The sequence below is a fragment of the Varroa destructor genome, unplaced genomic scaffold (assembly GCF_002443255.2).
Source record: "Varroa destructor unplaced genomic scaffold, Vdes_3.0 BEIS01000003.1, whole genome shotgun sequence".
In the NCBI taxonomy this organism is placed as follows: domain Eukaryota; kingdom Metazoa; phylum Arthropoda; class Arachnida; order Mesostigmata; family Varroidae; genus Varroa; species Varroa destructor.
In genome coordinates, this window is record NW_019211456.1 from 9,047,224 (window position 1) to 9,072,153 (window position 24,930).

The window sequence follows — 24,930 nt, forward strand, 5'->3', positions numbered from 1 at the left end:
TTTGATCAAAGCATCTACTTATAGATTAAGCCAATCCCACAAAATACCGTTTTGCCGTATCTAGTGCCGATGTGCAAGCAGAGCGTGGCGGACCCGCAAAATATGCCATGTGAAAAGAACTATATATTATCACATTCATATACTACGCAGTCAAAAAGATATCGATAAATCGCCCACATTTTATCGGTTGAAGATTAATCCGTAGCTGAGCTTGAGCCGCCACACTCGCTGAATTGTTTGTTAACTTCAGAGGCCCTGTAATAACTCACTAGGTAACGTACTGCTTGTTTTCTGATCTTAGGGACACGTTATAGTTTAGGTGGCATAGACACACGGTTGGTTTCGTGCTGGCATGAGCCAACCGTCTGATGGAATGCACGACGGCAATACTGGGCATGAAACTCGGAACAAACGAGCCCGAAATTCGGATAACTGAAGCGCGTGCGTCGCTCAAACGCTTATCTCGCAAAAGTTATTCTTAATCGCGTTTCGTACGTACACAATGATCATACACCAATCACACGATGTTTCTTGTATAACTTGTTTTCTGCGAAATAAAACTCCATACCTATGCTACTTCAGTCCAAAGCTAACCACCTGTAACTTCTTTTTCAAATGCCAAGAACGATCTGAGAAGAGATGGCTTCAGCACGATTGAAGCAAAGCAAGAGTAAACTTAGGTTCTATTTCTACGATTAAGTTCTAAATTACCATGATTAATTAGGTTACTTATGTGGGACATTTTGATTTAAAAGGGAAGCAAATGTATAATTTTTCCAGCCTACGGTATAACGGATTGTATCAACAAGTTGTGGCGTCGTCTTACAAAATTTGAAATTCGCGCCTTTTTACTGTAGTTCCCACGTGATTTGTTGACAACGTGCGTTTATCGAATGCGGATTGATATACGAAATAGATAGACGAAAATCCAGTCTTTATGAAGTGTAAGAAAAAGGCAAGTAAAGTGGATAAAAACTAGGAGCCCGTTCTATTCCCTATGCTATTTCTCTTGCTTGTAAGTTTTTAAACCCTATGTCATTAACGGTGTTCGAAAATCTGCAGTAGGATATTTACAACTTAAGCGTGCACATCAGATCTGTAAAGTTTACAAGAAAGGCTTCGTAACACTACTTTCAAATGTATACGGACAGCAAATGTGAAGTCAGTACAACGATTCTGAGTTCAATACAATGCTATAGAGAAAAACTCCATACATATACTTGTCACCGATTTTTGCATTACGCGTTGTAAGTTACTCGACTGCCCTACCCGCATTCACTCAATCAACAGCTCCTTGTTCGTGCGCTGTTTACAAACTTTTCCTATCGCATATTTCATGCATACTGTTGGGAACTTGTTTCAGTTAAGGTGCGTGATCGGCCACGGGTGCAGCTCAGGCAAAAACCTGCCGACATCGTACAGAAATATATATATAATTAATGTAGAAATAATGTCTTGTAGGTTTTACAACGTTACCGGGTTTTTTTATTGGGACATACGTTAACACTGAGTAGTTTATGAGTAGAAAATGTACTTATTTTCATTACTACCAGCTTCAATTCAACATAACACAAACGTCGGTCCATAACGAAAGAAACTGGCTACCCTTGCTTGCCTCTGTTTACCATATTGAAATAAAGTTGACGCAACTAAGAATTTCGTGACGTTACCGGACGCTATGCAGTATTAGTTAACCAACTTTAACGATACATGTACGATACATTCAGTAGATAAATACGAATGCATTATGTATTTATCTACAAAACATTTAGACTATTTAAATGTACATTGTGTGGTATCTTTTAGAAAAAAAAAAACCGAAATAAAATAGATGTGGTCTAGTTTGCATCACAAACCTTCACTTAATAGTATTATTAAACAATTTAATATTTATATTTAGCAACGACAAATTTTCGTTTGTATCTGGGAACGGAATTTCAGTGAACCTGATGGCAAAGGGCAAAGCATATCACAAAGTATTAGTGCCGTTCAAGCCTTCGGAACCTGACAATAACTCTTTTCAGCTCAGAGAGAAATCATCTGATGACTGTGTATTGTTGGACGATTGCGGTCCATCTGAAACCAGTAGCCAGGTTCAGTATAGATTAAGCATGGGAGACAAAGAAATTTCCCAAGGTAAAATTCTGTACGAAATAAACAACCTTTTAGTGAGGGTAGAATTCCCTCAAAGTAGCAGATTCAACAGTAAATGTGAAACGAACAATGCCATAAGAGGGGCATAAGAATAATAATTTCTGGGCAATTTATATACAGTAGTATTATAATACACTAAAACGGTTCGTTGGAGGCTTACTTGAACATTGCGTCCATAGCACTCACAGTTATGTGTCATATCTCATATCGTTACTACCTATCCATGTAGTACCGATTTCCAGCTCCCGTTTGAAGACTAGTTCCGAGGCATTTATCGTATTATAATGCAGATCTCAATTTCATAGCATTGTTAAGTATCAATATGTGCTGAATTGTGCGTGTATTTTATACTGCCCCTTAACAATACCTGTATTCTTGGTGCATACAGCAAACAAGTTCGTCATAAGCCCTTACATAAAATAGAAATAAGTAGGCTTGCTACGTTTAGTGGTTCAATTTTTAAATGTTATAACTAAGTTTATGCTTGATTGACAAAGTTGCTTTTGACTATAACAGTTTTCTCAGAATGGTTCTTAAAAGCCATCAAGCACGACGATAACGAGATTGAGTCTCAAGTGGTCGTTGGATGTTCCGAAAATAAGCCGAAGGCGGAAGAAGTTGCGCCATATGATATTTATACAAAAGAGGACATTGAATACTTAAATGACTATTTCGAAGAGCTGCAACGACAAAAGGAGGAAACAATAACGGCCTTAATAGATTCGGCTGAGCGCCGAAAAATTATTTCAGCTTCCGGTTCACCTTCATCAGATACCAGCCATGAAACGCGTGCTACGGACACAAAAATTGGTCAAGATCTCACTATTAAAGAACCAAAGATACGAATGATTTCCGAGGTAGCCAAGACAACCCCTGATCTTCGCGGTCCCGCAATTGAACAAATTTATATTGTCAACAAACAGGGTATTCCAATGCTACAGTTTGCTGTTCAGGTAACTAACAACAGGCCGCAACCTTTTCGCTAATGCTTTTAACGTATATTAAACAATTCAGACAACAAGTTGAATAATACTTACATATCCAACAAGAATAAATTTAGTACATAATAATGGATTAAAGCATTTTTAGATAGAAGGTGGAATGATGTGGCTTTTCAAATGCAAAACATCTAAACTGCCCGATCTTGTCCTCGTTGTGTGTGAATTTCTGTGCACGACAGGTGGAACTTGTAGAAAGTGCCCACAGTGTTATTTGTACAGTGCCCGCTGCCCGCGCCGCCGTAGAATCCGCTAAAGCGTCGACCTTTTCCTATACAGATTTGCTTTGTTTGGATTGTGATGTTATAAAGTGTACAAGACACAAGTGCAATAAGCCAGAGCTTCGAGTTATCAATTTACTGTCAGTACAGCCTGGCAGACTTGTCCTTGTAGCTTCACCGAAAGGTGAACTTATTCGTGGCATTATCGAAGTTGTCCACGGCTACCAGAAAGGAGTCGTTGGCGTTGGGGTTGGATATGTCGATGAACGTACGTTTTTTTTTCAGCATTGTAATATTCTAAATTACTTTATCAGTGATTTGTTTATATGCTTAGAAGCTATATTTGTACCATGACTTACACGATATAAGCTGGCGTTTTCTTATAGTGTTGTATGAATTAGATTGCGTGTCCAGTTGTAATTCCGTTCTAACAAAAAATCCATATTTCTGCTCGATGTTCCAGCGGGAGGTATGTATACTCAAACAGTGTTTGAGTGTCCAAACGAGATCGCTGTTATTCCTTACGCACTTATAAGAATGAAGCGTAGTAACGAAGCGGATGATAATGGCAGACCAGTAATGCTCCCAGTGGGTACTCACTTCGAACAACTACGCAAGGGTGAAATACGAAGCGTATTCTGTCACGCCATAGAAGGGAACACAGCATTTGGGTTCTTCGGTGACACTGTTGAGTAAAGCGGCCGACTACATTGTCTGGGTTAGTAGCATCGAACCTATATATATATATATAGGTTCGACGTTACCTGTAGTAATACATAATGTTATGTAAATTAATATCTTAAGTGTATCCCGAATGTGCAGGGTCTACTTATTTTCTGCAAAGACATCATGAGCTGAGACAAGAACAGTCGGGGTTTTCAGCGTTCCAACACGCTGTTACAAGTCGGCAACGCTCTATAATCAGCCTTCTCTCATTTGAATATATGGTAAATTAGTAAAAAAAAAAAAATAAAATATGTAAATTTGTGGTGCACAATTAAGGGATACATAAATCCCTTTCCTGTGCATCATACACTTGAATATGTTATTGACTTGTCGAATAATGTATACAGAATGGTCGCTGTTGGAGAGTGCTTACCACATTGTATATAGATATGAAATGTCTCTCATTTCGACGTACGTTGAGATATACGCTTAATTAAATATATCTATAGCTATTATATAAGTTTAAAGGAAGCTGATACAGAGACGCTGTATGACATGATCTTCTTTCAACGATTTATTCTATGCAAATGCATGTTTATGCTACATGTGAGATGAAGAGAGTTAATTAGTTATCTTTACCAAGTGCTTAGTTGTTGTTGTTGTTGTTGTTGTGTTAACTTGAGCCTGAAGGAAGGCATGTATCAGATCTTAGCGAACTGAATCTACCAATAGCGTGCAGCTTATTGCAGCAATTTTTTTCTGCATTGTTCTGACTTGAAAGGGGTAACGGAAACCGGGGTACCGTGTAAAACGCCAAGCGTTCGTAGTACTAAGTTCGTTCATAACAGTATACTAAACAAAATAAAGTTCCTTTTACATAATGAGGACTTCTCATCGTAGCAATACGGCAGATCGTAATCAACGTCCCAATACACGGAAGGCAAGTTCTTTGCGGACGCAGAGGACCGAAAGTCAACGACTGCCTTTCTAACACCCGATAGGCATCTCGAGGGGCCATAAGTGATTATCTGGGCTAACTCAGCTGAAGCATAACCGGTATTCAATTGATGCCTATCTAATCTCCATTGACACTTCATGGCTTCGCTACAGGAAATGCGCTGTCGTCCGCATAGCTAATAAACTCTTTCCTTGGCGTCGCGTACAAATTATTGCTGTAGATTGAAAGCGGAAAGGGGAGGCGTAAGACGCTTTGATTACATTCCGCAGTGTGAGGACTACTACTAAGCACGTTGTTACGAAGCTTTATAGCAGCTCAAACAACTTAATATAGAGGCTAGTTGAGCTTTCGCACGGAGTCGCATACTTTTCATCAGTACAAAGATATCAGTATGGTACTATCCGAGCGGTTAGCGTCTTAGTGTCGCTGTTGCGACATTTCCGATGAGTTTAAAACCAAATTAAGCGTCCTTTGCCTTACCGATATCTCAATGACAGCGACGTACTTTCTTCCGTGGCCTGTAATAAGTACACATTTTATGTACACCTTTTATACTTGACTTTGACGGTCACATGAATGCAACGTCAAATTTTCTTTTACGAATTGTTGTAGGTCTCAATTCTTTCTACCAATGCGACGACATCTGTAAATCCAGTTCTTCACGTGTTTTATGCAATAAGAGTGTACCAAACTGCAGTGGTATTTGGGGCTTGCTTGGCCATGCCGGCAATGTGTCGAAAAGTGTTTCCAGAGGGGGCGGGGAGGTAATCCATCGTCTGGCTAAGATTCTAAATCTCTCTGTTCGTTCTCCTTTGAATATCGTAATATCATCGGATCAACTTCGTTTGCATCATCTTACAGAGCGCAGCTGGATTCGAAGTTGCTGCAATTGCAGAATGATTGATTTTCGGGATGAAGCGCGTTTGTGGGGTTACTTAAGGCGAGGTTAAGTTGCACCTTAGCGGAACGTTCTCACTACGGGCATCCTGCTTGAAAAAGATGATGTTACTATGGGTGCATACGGTGATTGACTGACAAACTAACCGTTCGAGTAATCATCTTCAGACAAATTTAAGTGAATTGTGATGGGGTGATTGTGCTACATATAAAGCAGAAATCACCGAGCGTGCACTGCGTGCCGCCCAGGCAGAATTTGTCGTTTGTGACTTGTAGAGCTGATCATACAGTCGAACGACACGTGTTATTCAGGAACTACAAGAACACCCGGATTCGATTATGAATGCTAAAATATGCACGTGTCGCATATCGAAATTCTCTCAAGCCACTCGCACCCGTGTGCCGTGTGTATTTTGTTAGGGGGAGAACACTATATAAAACACGCGATGCATTTTCAAAGTTGACCGAGAAACGAGCAAATATGCCAAAAGGGTTCCATTTGTGGAAAAATTAACTATAACGTTAATTGCAGTGCTATAAAGTTTGGTGTATACAGTCACGCAGTCAATTTTATTATTCATAACGTAGTCATTTATTGGTAAGCCATTTGTTCTGTAGATCCAATGCTTTCACCAAGAGAAGCACTTCAGCTTGGCTACTCAATAAACCTAGGAAGTTTCAGGTTGACGGATAGCACTGTTGCAATTTTTCCAGTAGACGCAAATGCTGTCGGAACCTAGGCGATCGTGGAAGATGATGTGGATCTAGTGTTATCTATAGCTTTCTAGCACGAAGTATACGGACATTTGTTTCGTGATCTCTGAAATAGATTGCACCATCTTCGTAACTGTTCTAAGCTCTCACCTGTGTTCTACCGCGGAACGCGCAGTCAGATATTCACTGGTATTTTACTTGTTATTTTTTGTGGTGTCTACGGTGTCTTTCGACGTCGACCTATGAATTGACAGGGTCAGCAGGACAACAAATCATTCGAACAGGCCAAACGGAGTTGCACAAAACGGAATCACTCACGCAAAGAGTTTAATTATTTATTGAAAACTGCTATTTACTGTTATGTAACCGTGTAGTTCAATGGAATTAATAGAGTAGGCTCGCAGAAACTTATGCAATGTTAAAGCTTGGCCTAAAGATGACTCGGAACCTTTGATATCTCCTTCCTGTTTAAGGATCAGAAATCCTGCCAAAAACGAGTTTCCTTGATCTTGCCTATTCAGGTGTTTATTGATACTTTGTGGAAACAGTTGGTGAAATTGTTTGACAAGTTAATGCGTAGAAGTACTTATTATGTTCTTCCCCAGCACGGCGCGACGTAGAAGCACGCTTAACAGCTGAGGCTTGAAACGTTTTTAAGAGGGCTTAAAAAGCTTTCGGGCCTGGATACAGAGCATTTTACGGGTTTAAAACTTAAGAGAGTTATACACAAAGCCCAGAACATCACAATCCATGATCATTTGTTTGGGCACTGTCTTTTTAATGTTTGTCCTTCTAACACTGTCTGTATTCTTGATCTCCACATTTGTCGAGTACTCAGTAGTACGAAATTTAATAAATTTCGAGCTGAATCCGTCAAATCGAAATAAACATTCATCATTAACACTGACAAACACAAGCATCGGTGCTACTCTCTATGGTGCCAACATTGATTATAAAAAGAATGTGTGATGTTCACTAAAACACAGTTACCACAGCAGTGAAACTCGTTAGCTGCGTTTTCAAACTGTACTAGTTATCCATTGGATTCACGCCTTTTCTTGTTTCTGATCTTAGAAATTGTCTAGCTAGCATTTTACATACGACGCAAGCCTGAGACTTACTGATGTTAAAATTACCCCGTATAGTCACTTGAAGTTCAAACTTATTGAATCGAAGCTACCGAAAATTGTTTAATAACCTAGACCACGAATAGACTAGTCGAATTCATTTAGTTATCTATTCTAGTTGCCTTCATTGGCTCGGCTGTAGACTATCCAAAACGATTTTCTACTACGGTAACTTGGCGGTAACCTATTTAATCTACGCTATAGAACAGCCAGTGCAACACATGTTGTTTCTTCTAGTTCTCAAAATCCCTCGTGCGCGCTCGAATTTCAGTTTTCCGCTCATACATCCACAACCGTGTCGAAATTTTTCCAAATCAGAGCCCGCAGCCGCTGGTTGTTGTTGTGGAACAGGTTTTATTGCAGATTGCTCGTCGTAAATTTTGGCCTAAAAGCAAGATCGATATATAATGAGCCAAATTTAGAAAATTTATTGAATGCATCGGTTTAAAAAGTGGACAACGCGTTCGTGTTAATCGATGCTATCGAATCCTTCTTTGTTTTGTTTGTCAGTATCGGCAACGCTAAACTAATGAGCTATTTTATCTGGGTTAAGTGAGAGCAGTGAACGCAGCGTCCAATGTAATTTACCTGAGGCATTTCAGCAATTACACAAGAAGCGTAAGTAGTTCTTTAACTTAGCTCGTCAAATAGCGGCCGTTACCGAAAAGCAAGTACTCTTTAGATGAACAAATTCTCGGAAATATTTACGATAAGCTTACATTGAATTTTGAATAGCTATCCAAAAGCAGTTTCTAGTATACTCCATGCGAAACAATGGTTTCACACAAAAAACAAGAGTGATTTTTAAAATAACGTATTTCCGAGACAATTTCGTATATCAGCAACAGAAAAAAAAAACGTTACATTTCGTTACAAAGAAAGCAGAGCGAATGAAAAGGTCCAAAAGAGATTTGCAATCAATTTTCGCAATAGTAATGCCCTGTCATTCACTATATCCTGACTATATATATATATGTATAAATATACATGGTGCGCTCAAAGGTTTTTCTGAAAGGAATAGTACCTGAGATACGTATGCACACGCACACGCACGTTATTGAGAATACTTACTGAAGGACCCTTTTTCGATTTGCTTGTAGGCGGAGTAAGCTTCACGGATTCGCTTTGTGGTGCCTTTACGCTTGTTGTGGGGGCCTGCTTAGAGACAGGCTGGTCGTATGCTGTCACCGAATCCGTGACAGTGATCGAAATCTCACCAACTGAGGATTCCGGCCCATAGGACTTTGATGTCTGATCCTAAGGTCCCGTTTGTTATACGTCGATACATGATGTAGTCGATCATAATATTTGCAGTCGACCCAGGAGGGGCATTCAACAATCAATCAATTAATCGTGATTCATGTGCGCCTTTATTTAAACCAAAAGAAACAATCAAGTACAAAGAAGACGAACATATTAATATTGCACAAAATCAGATTATTTGTACATACTAATGAATTTTTTAATTATACGCTTTTATAAAAATTAAGCTTTTAGGACTTTCTATAGAAAATAGTTGAATAAACTGAGAAATGTAAAATTAGCATATCATTGGTACTCGGCTGCGAACTCCTCACCGATATTCATTTTTTAGGGAAACGGATCGTAACAGCGGAATTCCCCTATTCAGATCGATAGCTGCCAGCACTCCGTGGCCATTTCACGATGGTAAGAAACGACTTAAATTATGTTGCGACGGTTAACGTTTTAGCGCCACAAGGTCCGGCCTTTTGTCAAATTCTACACCACCATTTTTTCCTTAGTCACCATATAAAACTCATATAGCGTCATAACTATAAGCCATATAAAACTATATAAATCGTATATATACTTCCAAATTTTTCTAGTTGAAATCGAATATATTGACTGTATTTGACGTTGAGGTTCAATTTGGAAATTTGACTCAAAAGTTTTTCAAATACACGTTTGTTTCTGCGCGAAGATGACGCTGAAGGTAACAGATCTCAGAGACATTTGCCAAGCCAAGGGAATTCACAGAACCTTCTACGGACCTACACAGTGTGTCGAAACTTACCTAGAAACTCATTTAGTGCTCATCAATGTTTGATGTACTGACTGGTGATATTTATATATGTACGTAGACTGGCATATAGGTTTAAGTAAAAAGGAGCATTGTGCATATCTTATAATTGGTTTATTATTTTGTTTTTATTTGACAACTTTTTTTTCCGAATTGTCTATCGCCACTGCACGTACATAACGAAACATAAAATAACAAACATAAGCATCGTACTTAGAGGGAAACACGTGACAGAAGCATCTTGAACATTACCTTTACCACACCAGTGGAAAGCTCCATAGTGTCAGCCTCGACCTTCTGACGAAACAATAACACACTGTGTACCCACACCGCAATGGCTTGGCAAAGTCACTTCGTTTTCGCAGCGATTGGATGAAGTAGGCCAATAATTTCGGGTAAAATTTATACAGTCCACCAATGCGTACACGGCGTTAAGGCTGTGCCATTGTTGTCTAAGGGATCGAAGAGAAGCGGGTGAATCGAGAGAGATATTTCCGCTACCTAAAAAAGTTTTACCAAATTTACCACTGATGCAAATGAATATCTTCTTCACATGCCTTTTTACCTTGATTGGACCCTGGCAAGGACCTTTTTAAGTCGCACGCCTGAATTTATCACTTCGATTGATATCGCAGCAATCGGTCGTTGACGTGGACCTATCCGTATAGCTAACTTGTTGCTGATCTGTGTTAGAAGCGGTATTGCTAGTCTTGTAGGAGATTGTGACTCACGATACTAAATTAATTGTCCATAACCTAGAAGCGTATCATACACTGAAGTTCTCTCACGATAAGGCCACCCGTGTACTGAATAAAATTCAAAGAACCTGTAAATTGATTCAAGCGTCGGAAAAAACAAAGTCGAGCAGTACGAGTATCCAATACAAAAAGACTTTTCTATTCTTATCATGACCTATAGAACACTAACACTGCTGATTATTATTCTTTTAGCCAATTACGCCAAGATTGTTTTAAAATTCGACTTTAAACAGATGCACGTGCGTATTTTTCAGACAGTTTAGCACTGATCAATTAGTCGAGTGAGATTTATTTTGTTAGCTTCGTAGCGAAGTAGGCATAAGAAGACAAACCTCAATATAACAGAAAATTTTGTACTAGCTTTCAACTGATGATGCTTGTGTTGCAAGCGTGAACTTCGTAGCCGCTTGAAAGAGGCCGTAGATCATCGAAATTTCTACAGAATCTGTAAACTTATGCATAACCCGCCGTTTAGGGAGAGCTTTCCTCTAAAACTCAAGCCAACTACGTGGTAGCTGCCAGCAACCAGGCCGTTATATTCATTAGTTAGTTACAGCACAGCTTTGAATTTCACATTACTTATGCCATTGGAATTCAAGTTGTCTTGCCTTTAAATTGCCATAGTTCGTGTCTGTTACGTTAAAGTTAATGACGACTTCCGTTCCACTCCTTCGATGTATGAATGGGATTATCGCTTCTTTGGTCTGTTATGATCGCATCACGCGGTAGTAGAAATAAGTCTGTCCGATAATTGTTGATAGGATGGCTAATCATAAAACGCTCGCGGTGATGGTAAGTGAAAAAACAGGGCCCGGCTCTCCAGGGGGTGAGAGGCCCTGCGAGAGTGGAACACGAGGGCGAGAGGAGGTGATGCAGGGATGATCCGCAACGTAATACATTGATGTTGTCCATACAGAAGTGGCTGACAACGGAGGTTTGGCAGCCGCTTCTGATAGACACTGTCGGTGTTAGCGGCCACAACGATCAGTAAGAATACCGCTCACCGATGGAATCGATAAGCACCCAACCGACTACTGACTGACTTCGCTCCTGCACTTTTCCCTGTCGTCTCTGGCTTCTATCCTGTCTCATTGAGCGATCTGCGTCAAAGGAGCGGGAGACACGAAAGGCCACTGACTGTTACACGGATAGCGCGTGGCTGCTAGCACGCCAAGATCAGCTACGCTGGGAGGCGCTAACAACAATAACATCGGTGCAGCGTCAGACTCTTCGTGCTAAGCACTGTTTATCTATGCACGGGGATGGCCGAACTTTACCCCGATAGTAGGCACAAGCCAACTGACAACCTGGCCTTAACGATACCGAGAGCGAAAGTGCATATGTGTGTATGGGTTTTTTGTGCCAGCTGTATCTCGAATAAACTGCGAATTTTTTTCTTAACGGAAGCTACGTTGGACTACATTTACTCATGCATACTGATCATTCTTAATTCAACCTTGGTTGATTACAAGTCACCTTGTGTGATGGTCATTTCCTAAAAGTGACCCGTTTCTTAAATCGAGTGAACGTTTACTGCGCGGTTAGAACACTTAGCCCAAGCGTTGCCTCTTGCGGACGATAGTACTAAGTACTATGACTATATCGTAACTGGAAAAGGAATACACACAAATCAAAGTTGTCAGAAAACAGCCTTACAAGTCCAGTAGGTAAATTTCGATTATCGGCACGCATCGTGCGAACCTGCGGTCTCCAGACAGATAAATTTCCTTGAACTTCTCAGAACACAAACTGACTGAGTCTCCCCTGTGTCATCAACAATGTTGTCAGTAGCTACGGTAAATTTGAGTAGTCACCCGACCGGTAATGGGGAGTATGGATTCCGTTTACGTAGACGGGTTTACTAATTGTTCAATGCGTTTGTTGTTCTTATTCATTCCGCTTGTCATTTACCACTAATCAGACTCAATCTCCTGCCGCTGTTTGACCACTACGAGGAGTACGACCGCATGATTACGAACGGCCATCGCACCTACTACGAACATAACTATCCTCTTTGTCTGTAACTATTTCCAATAGGTGCACCTAGACTATTACATCACTGCGACAATCTCCAGGAAATCACCATCTGGTCGATTCAAACGGTTGTAGCAACTACGTCCAGTATAGTCTCGGTAATTCTTGCTATCGATGCGGCTACTAACTTCAGCAGATAAGCGGTTAGCATCAGACGGGCATATGGGACTACCCTCCATGTAAAACCTCCCACCTTTACATAAAATACGAAACATAGAGGTGGGACTAGCAGAAACGCATTAAAGACTTCACGTTTATAGGTCTATTCGTCAGTGTATGTGGATGATTTCCGGACACCGAAGTGGAGGAGGGAGGCAAAGAGACGCTCTGTTCTCCTTTGCGGCCGGCACAATCATCATGATCAGCGCCATCATAATCATCATCGCCATCGTCGTCATCAACGACATTACCATCATCGTCAAGCGCGGCTCGGGGCAAGGGCAAAAGCCCGACATTGTAGAGACGGTGGGGAAGTGGGGCCACTATTAAGAGACGAACGGTCCACAGCGTAACTACCATTACAAGTACAACCACTGGACTAAAACGCGAATGTGCCGTCAAAAGGAAGCGACAGTAGCAGAAAAAGATAGCAGTCAGCTTAGTCGTATCGACGCGAATGAATCTCCGGCGCAGTCGGAAAAAGGTTTTATGAGTCTGGAAATTATTTCCAGCTCGTGCTCATCTCTGATCAGTGCTACTAGATAGAAGAGGCATAAGGTGAGGCAAAAGAAGTAGAAGGGCAAAGTGATCAAAAAGTGACTGCTAAGAAAAATGGAGGAACGCCGGCAATAGGCTCGAGCGATGATAGGCTTCTATTAAATGCTAATCAGCAGATGACGCAGTGCAGTAACTGAGGTTCGTGATGGCATAAACATTCGTGAACGCCAACGACTTGAAGGGTTTTATGATCGATTAGAAGAAGCAGGTTGATGAATATCTATATGACGCCACCCATTTTACTATAAAAAAAAACTGCGGTTTAGATCATAGACATTGAGGAGTTTGGCGGTCTCTCCTATGGCGCACGTCTGATGTTAGCTGCCGCTGCTGTTCTGGCTACATGCCCTAGCTGAAAGCCAGGCACTTGACTCAGCCTAGACTGATAACAGGTTAACAGGCGAGATCTTAGCCTAAGTTGGCTTTTCGGCGCTCGCTTCGCCCCTCAATTCACCGCTGAAAGATAGGGCTAGTCCAAATATATTGCCTTCGGTGTGCTTCTGCAGCAGCGAATTGTTTGCAATGTCGTTTCGATAAAACGAAAACGTTCAATGGATTCTTAGTATATCGTCTTCGTTCGTCAGCCTACATCGACCATGCACGCTGTCGGATTGTTTGTGTTTCAGAGGCATAAATAGTTCCGGAATGGTGTACTGCTATTGGCGTACAATGCTGGTCGTACGATTTTCAAGGATCCGTTGCGAATTATTGCGTCTCCCCGTAAACTGAGTAAGTTCCCGGATGAGACCCTCGGCGAAAATCGATCTTGCACCTGCGCTTTTGCTGCTTATAATGTGAGTTACAGATAAAACATATTGCATACACACTTAAATGCATAAAGAGTTACTATTCAATAGCTCCTGTTGATGCTTCAACATTATTTTGGATCTACAAATCTGCGATATTTACTATGACCTCAAAGAGCCAATTCTGGCTAAATGACTCTTCCCGTTGACCGACCTAATCGTTTTCGATTTTTTTCGGTGTCACGAGGAGCTTCTTGTCTTCAGAATTGCACTTGATGAAAGTTCAGTCTTGTGCTTAATCAAAGCTAAATTCATGTTCGATTAAGAGGATCACACTCGTAGCCCTTTGTGTAGCCTAGGTACACAGTGTGTGCCATTTTTAACCGGTAAATGCCGTTAAAATCTACAAAATTCCTACTACAATAAGCAAATTGTTTTCATAATTACAAAGTATTTTTGTTACTCTTATCATTCACTCGTAGAAATTGTTCAGACCGCGTCCTATTGGTGCGTTAGATACTAAAGGTTCTGTATAATTATAATGCGGCATACGTCAAAGTGCGACCCGATATGAGACTGCAACCCTTTGGTTAAATGAATAATTAATTGTACCAGCACTTCAAGCATATACGAAAGAGGACGGTCGAATAGAATGAGCCCGGCAGCCGTACGTATTTCAACGCTGGAAACAACACCGCAGAATAAATATAAAACAGAGTTCGTTAACGAAACGAGGGGCATTAGCAGCGGTTTCTAATTGCCTGACTGAACAAAATAACCCAACGATGTAACTAATTGGTTTGGAGACGACCACTGAAATGTTTTCGTGTTCGATTCTCAAAAGGAGCTGTTAGAAGCCCATTAAATAGTGGAAGAATCAGGTACTACTTGCGGTCGTCTTTGAATCTGTCTATTTGAATTGTGCTTCATTTCGGCAGCTTGAATCTTACCTCAGTTTGAGATCTTTATATATACGTATATGTAAAGCGGGACTTGAAAGTAGGTAGATAGAAGAAACAAAGAAGAAATGTTTAAAAGCGGCAGAGGCAGCAATAGTGAACTAGATAAATCAAAATAATAAGCCATCTGGAATTGAAGAAAATAATTAACCAGCTGTCAGACATTTGAATCACTCTTGAAACGGATCCAGTCAGGCGATCACGGGCGGAATTTTTATTTGTTTAGTTCTGGTAGTTTATCGCTGGCAAACAACTACGTTATTATACCAGCGCATTCGATGTAAACTAGTCTAACGTTGTTAAGAAACTTGCTAGATGATTGAAAATTATCGAAGTCTGCATCATGTGTAAAGGTCATACTTTCATGACTGAAGTTCAACTGCCCGTCTGGGGCAGTTGAATATCTATGAGTCATAATATAAACAGATAGATTTTCATATATACATGATTTATGTCGGTTGATTATTGAAAATATTCCTCCGATTTTTAACATTGACCTGTAGCTATGCTAGGCATCACTTTCTAATTACATCTAATCACTACATGAACTATCATTTGAAAGAGGACAAATTTTCCTGCATTGTTATCTGCACGTGCATGTCTGCATATATTCTATGGATACTTGACTACATTGTATACATTTTTTTTTAAATTACTTTGGCCGTTGGAACAGAGTTTTATGACTCAGAAGTAAAATCCTTTAAAGATGATCCATTAAGAACATGGAATGCCGCGTGAGATCTTTTAACTATTAAATAAGTTGTTAGATCTGTTGGTCGATTTAACTTATACTAGATGTATTTTTTTTGGTCTTCTATGCTGACCAAAAACCCCACAAACTAGATCTTCTGCCTTGTACCCCCACAGTGAGCAGGTCAATATCGCTGTCCGTAGATGTATTCAGTTGTATTGTGATACTGACGACATTTTCCCTGGCTTTTCGAATACCTACCTGAGATTATATGGGGCGCGTATTGCTCCCTTCTTTCTATACGCATGTGTTGCATGGGATCATGTCAAAATTACAGCTATGTAAACGTTTAAAAAAGTGCGATAAAGGTTCAGCCACAAGGTTTGAGCAGGTTACAACTTTTCGACAACTCTAATCGGTTATCTTATCATGATTATATAGTGACAGGGATGTCAGAGGGTCATGATCAGATTGAAAGTACCGCCACGATCCGAAAAAGTTTAGCAGATGTCCTATCTAGCTATCCGATGGTTAGCACATCGGGTCTTCGTGCCTATATAGTACACCCTGTGAACGTACTAAATACACAGTTTGTAGCGAACATGTTGAATCAAATATGTTTTACAGGAAGTGTCTATATAAAATACAAAAATGTGTTTGTCACGACGAAACAATAATTTTCCCAGGCGGATGAGTGTGCAGTTGCATGTATTTGTTTATTTGTTATTTGATGTATTTGTTGTTGTACATTAAATAAGAGCTATTTGACTCTACTAAATATTCGGCGAAAAAAAAAACACTGAATTAGTATTCGTCATAATCGCCGGCAGTTTCGGTCATATATATATATATATATGGTCATATATATTCGGGTATATGTAACTATATATATACTAATTATAAGTACAGGGACATCTCAGCTTGATCTCTATGTACGTGACCCTCGTATTCTTGTAAGCGTCCTTGATCGCGAATCGGAAGCAGCAGCGCCCCTCATTGAGAGGTGCTAAGCGTCGATTTACACTAACGTGCGCGAGCAAACAGTCTACGCACTTAAATACGCAGGTATTGACATTGGACGTGGCGCCATTTCGCCGTAATAACCGCCGTTGTGGCGTATTAGTTAAATACCGTCCGAACCCGAAACTTGTGACAGTTCTCACCTAACCAGGAGCCAAATGCCACTACTCTACTTCTTCGCTCATTGCACCGGCTATTTACTATATTTCCACCCAACACAAATACGAAGGTATACACAGCTGAATTTCTATCCCTCACCGTGACGATTTAGCTCCAACCATAGCCATGCATATTCGTAGAAAGAGAATACAGACGAAGGTGTGGCTGGCTTTCCAAATAGAGTGTAGCACTATTTGGCTTGAACCGCATCACAAGTGTAGCACGATAATCGGCTACGCCAAAGCAAGCCAATTAGCATGATGAGCCCCTATTTTCGCACACTACACAGAACGAGCGCAACGATGTCAATTATATTTCTAATGGTGTGGTGGCGGCGTTTTACTACCCTAGCCTGTTTCGGCCAACGGAAAAAGACACAGATATAAATAACGAATTAATACATTTTGATACATCCACTCCTTCGACGAGGAAAGGTCATACCTGCAATTATCGAAGCACTCAGCTTCTTTAATAGCTATTCTATGTGTTCACTGTTAGTGGACAACAGCCGCAATTTCTGTCACTTCAGAGAATATCGTTTCCTAATATGCGGCCATAAGGCATAATACTTTGTTCTCCTTGACTATGATTCTACGTCAAGATGTGATCTCCAGTACATAGAAACACTACTTAAGGAGCTTAAGACTTATTTGACCACCGCCATTGCTAATGTCCCTTTTAGTCAGCAATGGGCGCAAAGCAGCTTACGCCCACCCAAGTGAGTACTACTAACGTAGTGAATACTAACGTATGATGGGGAGCTACTGATATGATGTTCATACAAATCAGGCTCTAATCTGATCCGTAAAGATCTATTCTACGAAATTACTATCCCACTTGTAAGGTTAAGCTTTTGTCCTTAGGTGTTTAGGGCTGATACCCATACGTTTCGTAATATTGAGGCAATCCTGACATCGATGCTGGGTTCAGACCGACTTAGCTAAGTACGTTTTGGTTTCTCTGGCCGCGTAGAAGAGTCAGCTAGGAAATTCGTTTTTAATATTTTATGTAAAACATTATACTACGAGTCAGTGAAGAAAAATTACACCTACCATGTGACTATTACATTATTTCAAGAGAAGTCTGATACATTTACGCTCAGTAAACTTCAAGGCTGTGCTAGTATTTGCCTTCGTTTTTTATAAATAGCCCGTAAGGCACATGCTGACTCAGTTGAATTGTAGAACCGCTTGATTAAGCGCAAGCAGTTCCGCTTGGAACAGTTAATCCACACATGTATCTGTTCGGTTGTTTTTTTTAATGACACGGTTATTTGTAGCTCACCAAATTGAGCGCATTGTATTAGTGAGAAATCGACGCCTTCGCAATCGTAAGAGAACCGAAAAGCAAGCTAGGCTAGCACAATGTGGCGCGGCAAAGTTCTAAATTTCAAATTTATCTTTTAAAACGGCTCTTCCTATTTCTCAATGACGTTAGCCATTTTGGGAAAAACCGAAGTAAATTAATTATTTGAAGTTACCTAGCAGACATCTGTTATTTCTAATCTAATTGCCAACTAATCGACCGAAACGGCAAAGACGCTTACGCGAATCTTGTTTGCTTGACTGAAACAGCTTATCGTGCGCCCTATTGCTGCCTCTATTGAAGATCTACTTGTTACGTTATGAAGTGTGCCAAATTAATGGTTTTGTAGAACTGTTGTATCTTTAGTCGAATTCGCCCGGAGTAAACTAACGTATAAAAGGAACGTCCAACGTAAGGAACTATCCGGTCGATCTCGGATCTCGGTCTTTTGTCATCTAAAATACCCATTAGTAAAACGAACATCCATTCATACTGCCCAGTTAATAGCGAACGGTGAGCGGTATCGTCTGACATGGCACGAGAAGTCAGACTCGTATGCAGTGAATGATAGAGCGAGGAGAATCTACATGCATCAGGGAATATTCTTCTTACATACATGATCTATTTGTATTGTATTAGTATGCGTGATAGCCAAAACGAGTGAATCTTTAATTGCAAAGCAAAGGTTCACTCGTTTGCTCCACAGCATAGAGAGAGGGTAGGAGAAAACCTTACGGGGTAATGGATTGTGGTTAAGGAGGGCGTAGAGCATCACTTCAAATTGCTACATTATGGGAATCTAATAATGTTATGTTTGGTCATAGCCAATTTTAAGGAGACTGTTAAATAAAACGGGCAGAAACGTGTCTGGTAGTTGCGTGCACCGTTTATGGGTATCATCCCTGTTTTGCTTGATAAAAGAATCGTCTCAAATGAACGAATGAGTTGAAGATCATGCTGCCTTTATGTTTGTATCTACTCAGTAGATATCACCGCTTAAAATATGATTTCGACTATTTTACTACTTCTCCAAAACAGCACACCTTCCTTACACTTCCAACGGTCGTCAAAATCGTTTTGTGGGGTCGTGTGTGGGCTGCGTTCATAAAAATGTACAATAATAAGAAGCATTTTCAACTTATTAGTCTCATTTGGCAAGTCCGTGTACAAGGTGTTCAATTTTAGATTAGGATTTCGTTGATACTTTCAATGCTTGTAAGAAACAAATAGACAGCGATTTAAGATGATGACAATAGTTGGATATTTTTCCCACCTGAGAGATTTTTATCTATACTTGATTCTGATCGACATAATTATTCCCAAAGTGTCCCGAGTCGCTAGTAAATAGTAACAACCGCATCTCGGAGCTTGCTTTGTCAAAGTAGGATTTGTTAGACCTCTGGTTAGGACCGTTAAGGCTTCAGAATGTCACGGGATCTCATGGGTCAAAAGACCATTAAATGACCAATCACCCATAAAATACGAAACTGACTGATATACTCTGTTCATCGTTGCGACGCGAAGTTAAACAGCCAGATTTCTGTATAGACCTCCGGCACGACAACAAGCGTAGGTTATCTGCGTGCTCGTAGAAATCTTCATCAGTGCGTAGGTGAGATATGTAAAAATTAAATGTAATTTTTTTTTGACAGTTAGTTGAAATTAGCTGTGGATATATTCTAGTATATTGTGGAGGCATATAACACACGTTGTTATGGGCTTAAGCCTGAGCATAAACAAATCACATATAGATAGATAGATAGATAAACAAAGAATTAACGCGCTGAATTGATAATCTTGCTGAAACAAAACACTTAAATATAAAGTGTTTTGTTAGCGGTTAGAAGAACCAGGTAACAGAAACACCAGTTTCTTTCTTCAGCGAAAGTTCTATGCTTTAGAACTGAACCCGCTTTGAAAGTGGTAGCTCTCATCATCCACAGGACTCGTCTTACATTAGCGCCGAAGTAGCGTAACAAAAGCCGTGGCCAGCAATTTCAAAAACACGAAAAGAAGCAAGCCTTCTTCGATATTCTAAAATTAATTTTCAAGTCGGAAGTCTACTTATTTCTTTTTAAGAGCACAGATCCTCACGCGGTAAAAGTGTGCGATGTATAGAAATAAGCGTCGAAACCATGAAGACCGTTGCTGCCGGAAACGTGTAATCCCGAATCGGCAATATTCGTCTCATGTTGGTCCCTGAAAAATGGCTGTGACGATACAGTGCCACATCTAAAAATGACTTTCTCAATATACATAGACAAGTGTTACTCACACTGTTCTATGAATAGTGCGTTTAGCCTTAGAATTTTCTGCGCTTAGAATTGTAGAGTACGGTAAACAGTCGTAAGCCTTGGCCTTTTTAAAGAAAAATCTTTCACGTGGTGGGCATGTGATCATTTTCATGTTATACTTCTTACTAGTATATTCATAGTATTCGGCATTATTTCAGTCATGAAGTGTTTTCTTGTCCTACTTTAATTAGCTATTCTGCTTGCTGCTCTTACTACGTTTACTATTGGCTTTTTTCCCCAAGCTATCATTGTCATAAATTAATGCTTGGGTGGACTTGTTGTCTTATAATCAATACGGAAACGCCACGTCAGCTAGCGTTTGTCGCTTTGATTTTGGTTGTTTTACGCTGGATAAAATGTAATACTCTTACTCAATGTTTCATTCTCATACATTCATCTTTCTGATGAATGTATGAGCTTTTAAGTGTTTTGACAAGTTTTCTAGGGCCGCTGTCTTGAGGAAGACACGTGTCGGGCGAATAAAAGCGCACGTACTCGTTGAAGATTTTTTTCTTCTACGATTCGATTGAAATTACGAAGCAATATCAACAGCGGCAATAACAGAGCCTTTCATCAATTACGCCCACTACTAGTGCCAAAAAGACTCGAAATGGACATACGCTCACGAACATACGCACCGCATTAAGAAACTGAGTAAACGGTACTTACAGATTGAATAGACTCAAACAATTGACCGTCGAAATCATGTCTTCTTCCGTTTGTTCGTCCTCTCTTGACGAATTGTATAAATTCGCTATGTTGCCGTCACTTTTTTGTTCAGAAAAATCACTTTACCGATGCTCAGCCGTAGCGTCTGTGGCGTTCTAGCTTGTGGAGAAGTTTATTTTTCGGCAAGCGTACACATAACAATGATGGTAAGACGCCATTGCAGAAGTGCTAGCTACCGCATTCGCTATGAGTGGTCACTTCAAACGCGAGCACTGAATGCGTGAAGAAGTGTTTCTTCGAATTGTCTCGGTCGCCGGCAGATGACGGTCAGAGCATCTGACATCGACAGCTAGGATTAGGTCATATTGTACTTTTTCTTTCTTTTTTTCTATATGAACGCGAACACAAAATGCGGCTCTTAGGTGGAACAACTTTGTTTCCCTTTCGAGAAACTGAGCTCGTGACAACATCATTTCCGAAGCGTCTGTACGTCATCACATGACGGATGTGACATTGTCTAAAACATACGACACGGGTAGGTATTCTCCTAAATGCCCAAACTTAAGGCTCGCTATCGACCAGCATTTCCAGTGAATTCAATACAGCCGAGTTGGGGGCAAATTCCTGTGTCCTTTGACTGCTACCAATCATCTTCGGTTCCACCGAAGAGAGATCTTTAACGAATCGTTTTGGTTGAATCATTGCATCTTAGTTTCGGCGCTCCCAGACGAACGCTAGTACAATATAGCTAAGTGTGAGTTGGGCAAAACGATGAAATAACGATCGATCGATCGATCGATCGTCGCCGATAGTTCGTCAGTGAGCAATAAATCAGCTAAGATCATTCGTCCACACTTTTCGAGCGACAAACGATCGGTCCGCTCGTACCTGCTCAGCGAATAGCGACTATAGCTTTCAATTGAAGTAGAATTACGCATAATTAAATTTATTTATCATTCTATATTATAAGCAAGTGTCTCGTCTGTAGGACGGAGGAGGCCAGTATTTTGAGACTGGCCACGTTGTTTTATCTACGTTCAGAAACCATTAGATTATAAGTTGTACCAAGGACTATAGATACATATATATATATATATATAGAGGGTCAAAAAAGCCGTCTGCAAATGACTGAGAAATGTTGATCGATCTTAGTTCCTCCAGTTTGCTTTTTATGTACTTTAGCTGTGGGCTGTGGCCAGCAAAACAGATACTATGAAATATGGCAGAATACCTTCCAATCGCTTTCGAAAAAAGTAAGTTGGCAACAATCTGTTGCCTTATATGTTAGACACTCATGTACTCCAGAACTCGGCATTTGCTTCTGCTCATCTTCTGCAATAGTCTAAAACTTTGTACTAATAGTTAGTTTACTTTACTGCACTTTTTTTTCTTTGTTAGACCGAAGTTTGCCACAAACGTCTATATGAGAAGCATCAAAGACAAGAGGTGATAGCACATGCATAAATCACGGAATACGTACATAAGCTAATAGAAATTCTATGTAACGTTTGGGAACACATACAATCAACGGATTTTGCGTAATTTGAAGTCGCTTCTTAAAAAACCTTACCTTCTGCGTAGTAGGACGCATCCCTCTAACGAGAACTCGCAGAGCTGGCTAGCAAGAAGATCTTACTCTTATACCAACTTACCAACATACCTGTAATATCTAAAGGGAATTATCAAGCACCGTTTCGAATGGGCACGCCTTTTCCACCTACCAATCCACTCACCATTGAGCTTAGCTTGGATCATGCAGTAAAAAACACGGATTTTATGCTCGATTAGTATCTTACGAATGTATGTCCGCATAGAGATCGAGCTCTCGAAAAGATCGAGCTTTTGTCAAATCAAGCAATGCCAATTCCAGCGGTAGTTTTGCTCAGTTTGCTTGTGCTCTATACATTTGACCTTTGGGCAATAGTGGTGGTCACATAAATGTTGCCTCGAAGGCGCAGTAACATGCTTGAGCTGGTTTGGATCGTGCACCTTCAATCTAGTAAAACTCAATATAGGCGGGGGAGTGTGGTAAGAAAAATCTCTACTTACACTATCGTCGGGTCATGGGGCATTCATATTAGCGTAGCATTCTCAGGCAGTCGCTGCCGAATCAGCTAAACACTTATGCAGTGACAAGATGAACTAAAGGAGACCTATAGAAACCGTCGTCCCTACACGCTTGGCAAGACCTTTGCGATAGGGAAAAAAGTCCGTCTTCCATTTCAGACGGATGAAGTCGAGTACTAGACAAAGCGAGCTGTGTGACGCGCCGCCGAACAAGATCCAAAATGTGGCTAGTATATCTATGAATTAGTGTATTTACAGCTCCACTTATCTAACGTCGTCTAGAAAGTAGTATCATTTCGTTTTTAGGAACACCATAGCGCCATATCTTTCCAGTTTTAGATGTACGTGTATATCTATAATAATTATCTTTAATACGCCCTAATATCAGATTATAGCCGTCATAAAAGACAAATTATGTTTGTATTTTATAATGTATAGTAGGTATGATGTTTTTCTCAAGTGTAGCCACAACGAAGGGAGCCGTTTTAAAACTGTAATCGGTTCGTCCGATGCTGCTGCCGCCGCCGCCGCCGCCGCCGCTGCTGCCGCAGCGCAAAAGTCATAACACAATCAATCGTGAACGTTGGCTTAATATAATACGGTAATTTCGGTTTATTATGTATATACTGTATATCAAATACAGTTTGACCTCCAACAAATTTATGCGCAAGTACTAGTCAGTCCATCATACCCGGTTTTCGGCGTGAAAAGTAACATGCGACGGCACCCGTTTCGTTATCGGATATTGAGGATGGAAGCCCGTGTCAATCGGGAGGTAATAAAATGAAATCGGATCAGTTCGATGAGGGGACCTGTTCTTATTGTGATAACGAAGAGAGCTACGCGTCTCTGAATAGATGTAAACTATGACGATACGTACGACGTCTGTTCTTCCTATTGGCGAATAATTCGAGACAGAAAAACAATTACAGCAATTATATAATAGCAATGATGAAGACAAATTATTTGTCTGATTTTGGTAGAAAGATCCAGATCAATCAAATCAAACGGAAGATCGGGATCGACTCTGAATACAGAAGCGAAAGAGGTAAACAGAAGAAGTAATGAATGTGTCCAGGATACGATTTACCACGAATTATATATATAATTGACTATTTTCGATTTTTTTTTTATTTCGTGTTTATTGTAATTTCTATTGTAGATAATAGTGAAGCCTAGACGACTCAGTCGGGGCGCCAAATGTTTGAAGTTTCGCAAATAGATCTAGATATTTTGTTATTTGCTTTTATGCTTGCTCACTGCTAAGAAAAAGTTTTTTTTTGGTTGATCTATTTATCGATATTCTCCGTCAATGAGGCATTCTACCATGAACATTTGAAATAAACTTCTGCCTGTAACTAAAACTAAAAAGCGTTGCAGAGTCCGCGTCGTGTCATCGTAGCGTAGAGAAAAAAAATGGAACGCGGCAATTTTCGACAACTCGGCGCCGAAGATTGAATGTTTCCATGAAGTCCATCTCTGGGATCAAATATGAAAAGTATATGTGGCATCGGGGTGTGAGTGACAACCTGCGTTTGACCTCAAGACGAAGAAGCACTTCGTTGGTATGAAATAAAGACGGACATAAAGCGTAGCCGTTTATGGATGTCCTGATTTCCCCCACATGTCAGCCATTGCCATCTTGGCATACCCTATGTATATAGTGCGAGACGTGTTTATAAGAAAAGAAAAGACGGCATGTTTGTAATTATACAACGGGCTAAACCTATTACTG

The 24,930-nt window shown here is 40.3% G+C and overlaps 2 protein-coding genes and 1 long non-coding RNA gene across 5 annotated transcripts in view; 2 read left to right on the forward strand and 1 right to left on the reverse strand.

Annotated features, from left to right (window-relative positions):
- Positions 1–834: 834 nt before the first annotated feature.
- LOC111247990 (uncharacterized) lies at positions 835–24,795 on the forward strand. Of its 2 annotated transcripts, XR_015325305.1 has the most exons (9): positions 835–955; positions 1,942–2,136; positions 2,671–3,107; positions 3,335–3,641; positions 3,837–4,091; positions 8,836–9,097; positions 9,330–9,403; positions 24,179–24,243; positions 24,576–24,795. XR_015325305.1 is itself a non-coding variant. In XM_022799647.2 (6 exons), exons 2-5 carry the CDS (start codon positions 1,950–1,952, stop codon positions 4,067–4,069), a joined length of 1,164 nt encoding a protein of 387 aa, XP_022655382.1. In that variant the 5' UTR covers positions 835–955; positions 1,942–1,949; the 3' UTR covers positions 4,070–4,091; positions 8,836–9,281. The 2 variants fall into 2 exon arrangements, 1 of the variants encoding a protein (XP_022655382.1); XM_022799647.2 differs by lacking the exons at positions 9,330–9,403; positions 24,179–24,243; positions 24,576–24,795 and having other exon boundaries at positions 8,836–9,281.
- Positions 6,524–10,165, reverse strand: LOC111247992 (uncharacterized). The gene is made up of 3 exons (XR_002672354.2): positions 10,029–10,165; positions 8,807–9,103; positions 6,524–8,120 (listed from the first exon to the last, which is right to left on the reverse strand). It is a non-coding gene; the product is annotated as an uncharacterized LOC111247992 (long non-coding RNA).
- LOC111246757 (protein Wnt-7b-like) overlaps positions 10,221–24,930 on the forward strand; it is a 30,471-nt gene continuing 15,761 nt past the window's right edge. Inside the window, exons 1-2 of one of the 2 annotated variants that reach the window (XM_086985721.1) lie at positions 10,221–13,423; positions 13,912–14,079. In XM_086985721.1, the coding sequence (XP_086841847.1) occupies positions 14,027–14,079 (53 nt within the window). In that variant the 5' untranslated portion in view covers positions 10,221–13,423; positions 13,912–14,026. Of the gene's footprint in view, positions 14,080–24,930 lie in introns of both variants that reach the window. The other variant, XM_086985722.1, reaches the window with a different exon arrangement.

Excerpts from the sequence above, each read along its gene's own strand:
- LOC111247990 (XM_022799647.2), top strand. The coding sequence starts at position 1,950 with ATGGCAAAGGGCAAAGCATATCACAAAGTATTAGTGCCGTTCAAGCCT. Across the intron at positions 3,108-3,334 it reads TGCTACAGTTTGCTGTTCAG|GTGGAACTTGTAGAAAGTGC; the intron begins GTAACTAACAAC and ends TGTGCACGACAG. Across the intron at positions 3,642-3,836 it reads GGTTGGATATGTCGATGAAC|CGGGAGGTATGTATACTCAA; the intron begins GTACGTTTTTTT and ends TCGATGTTCCAG.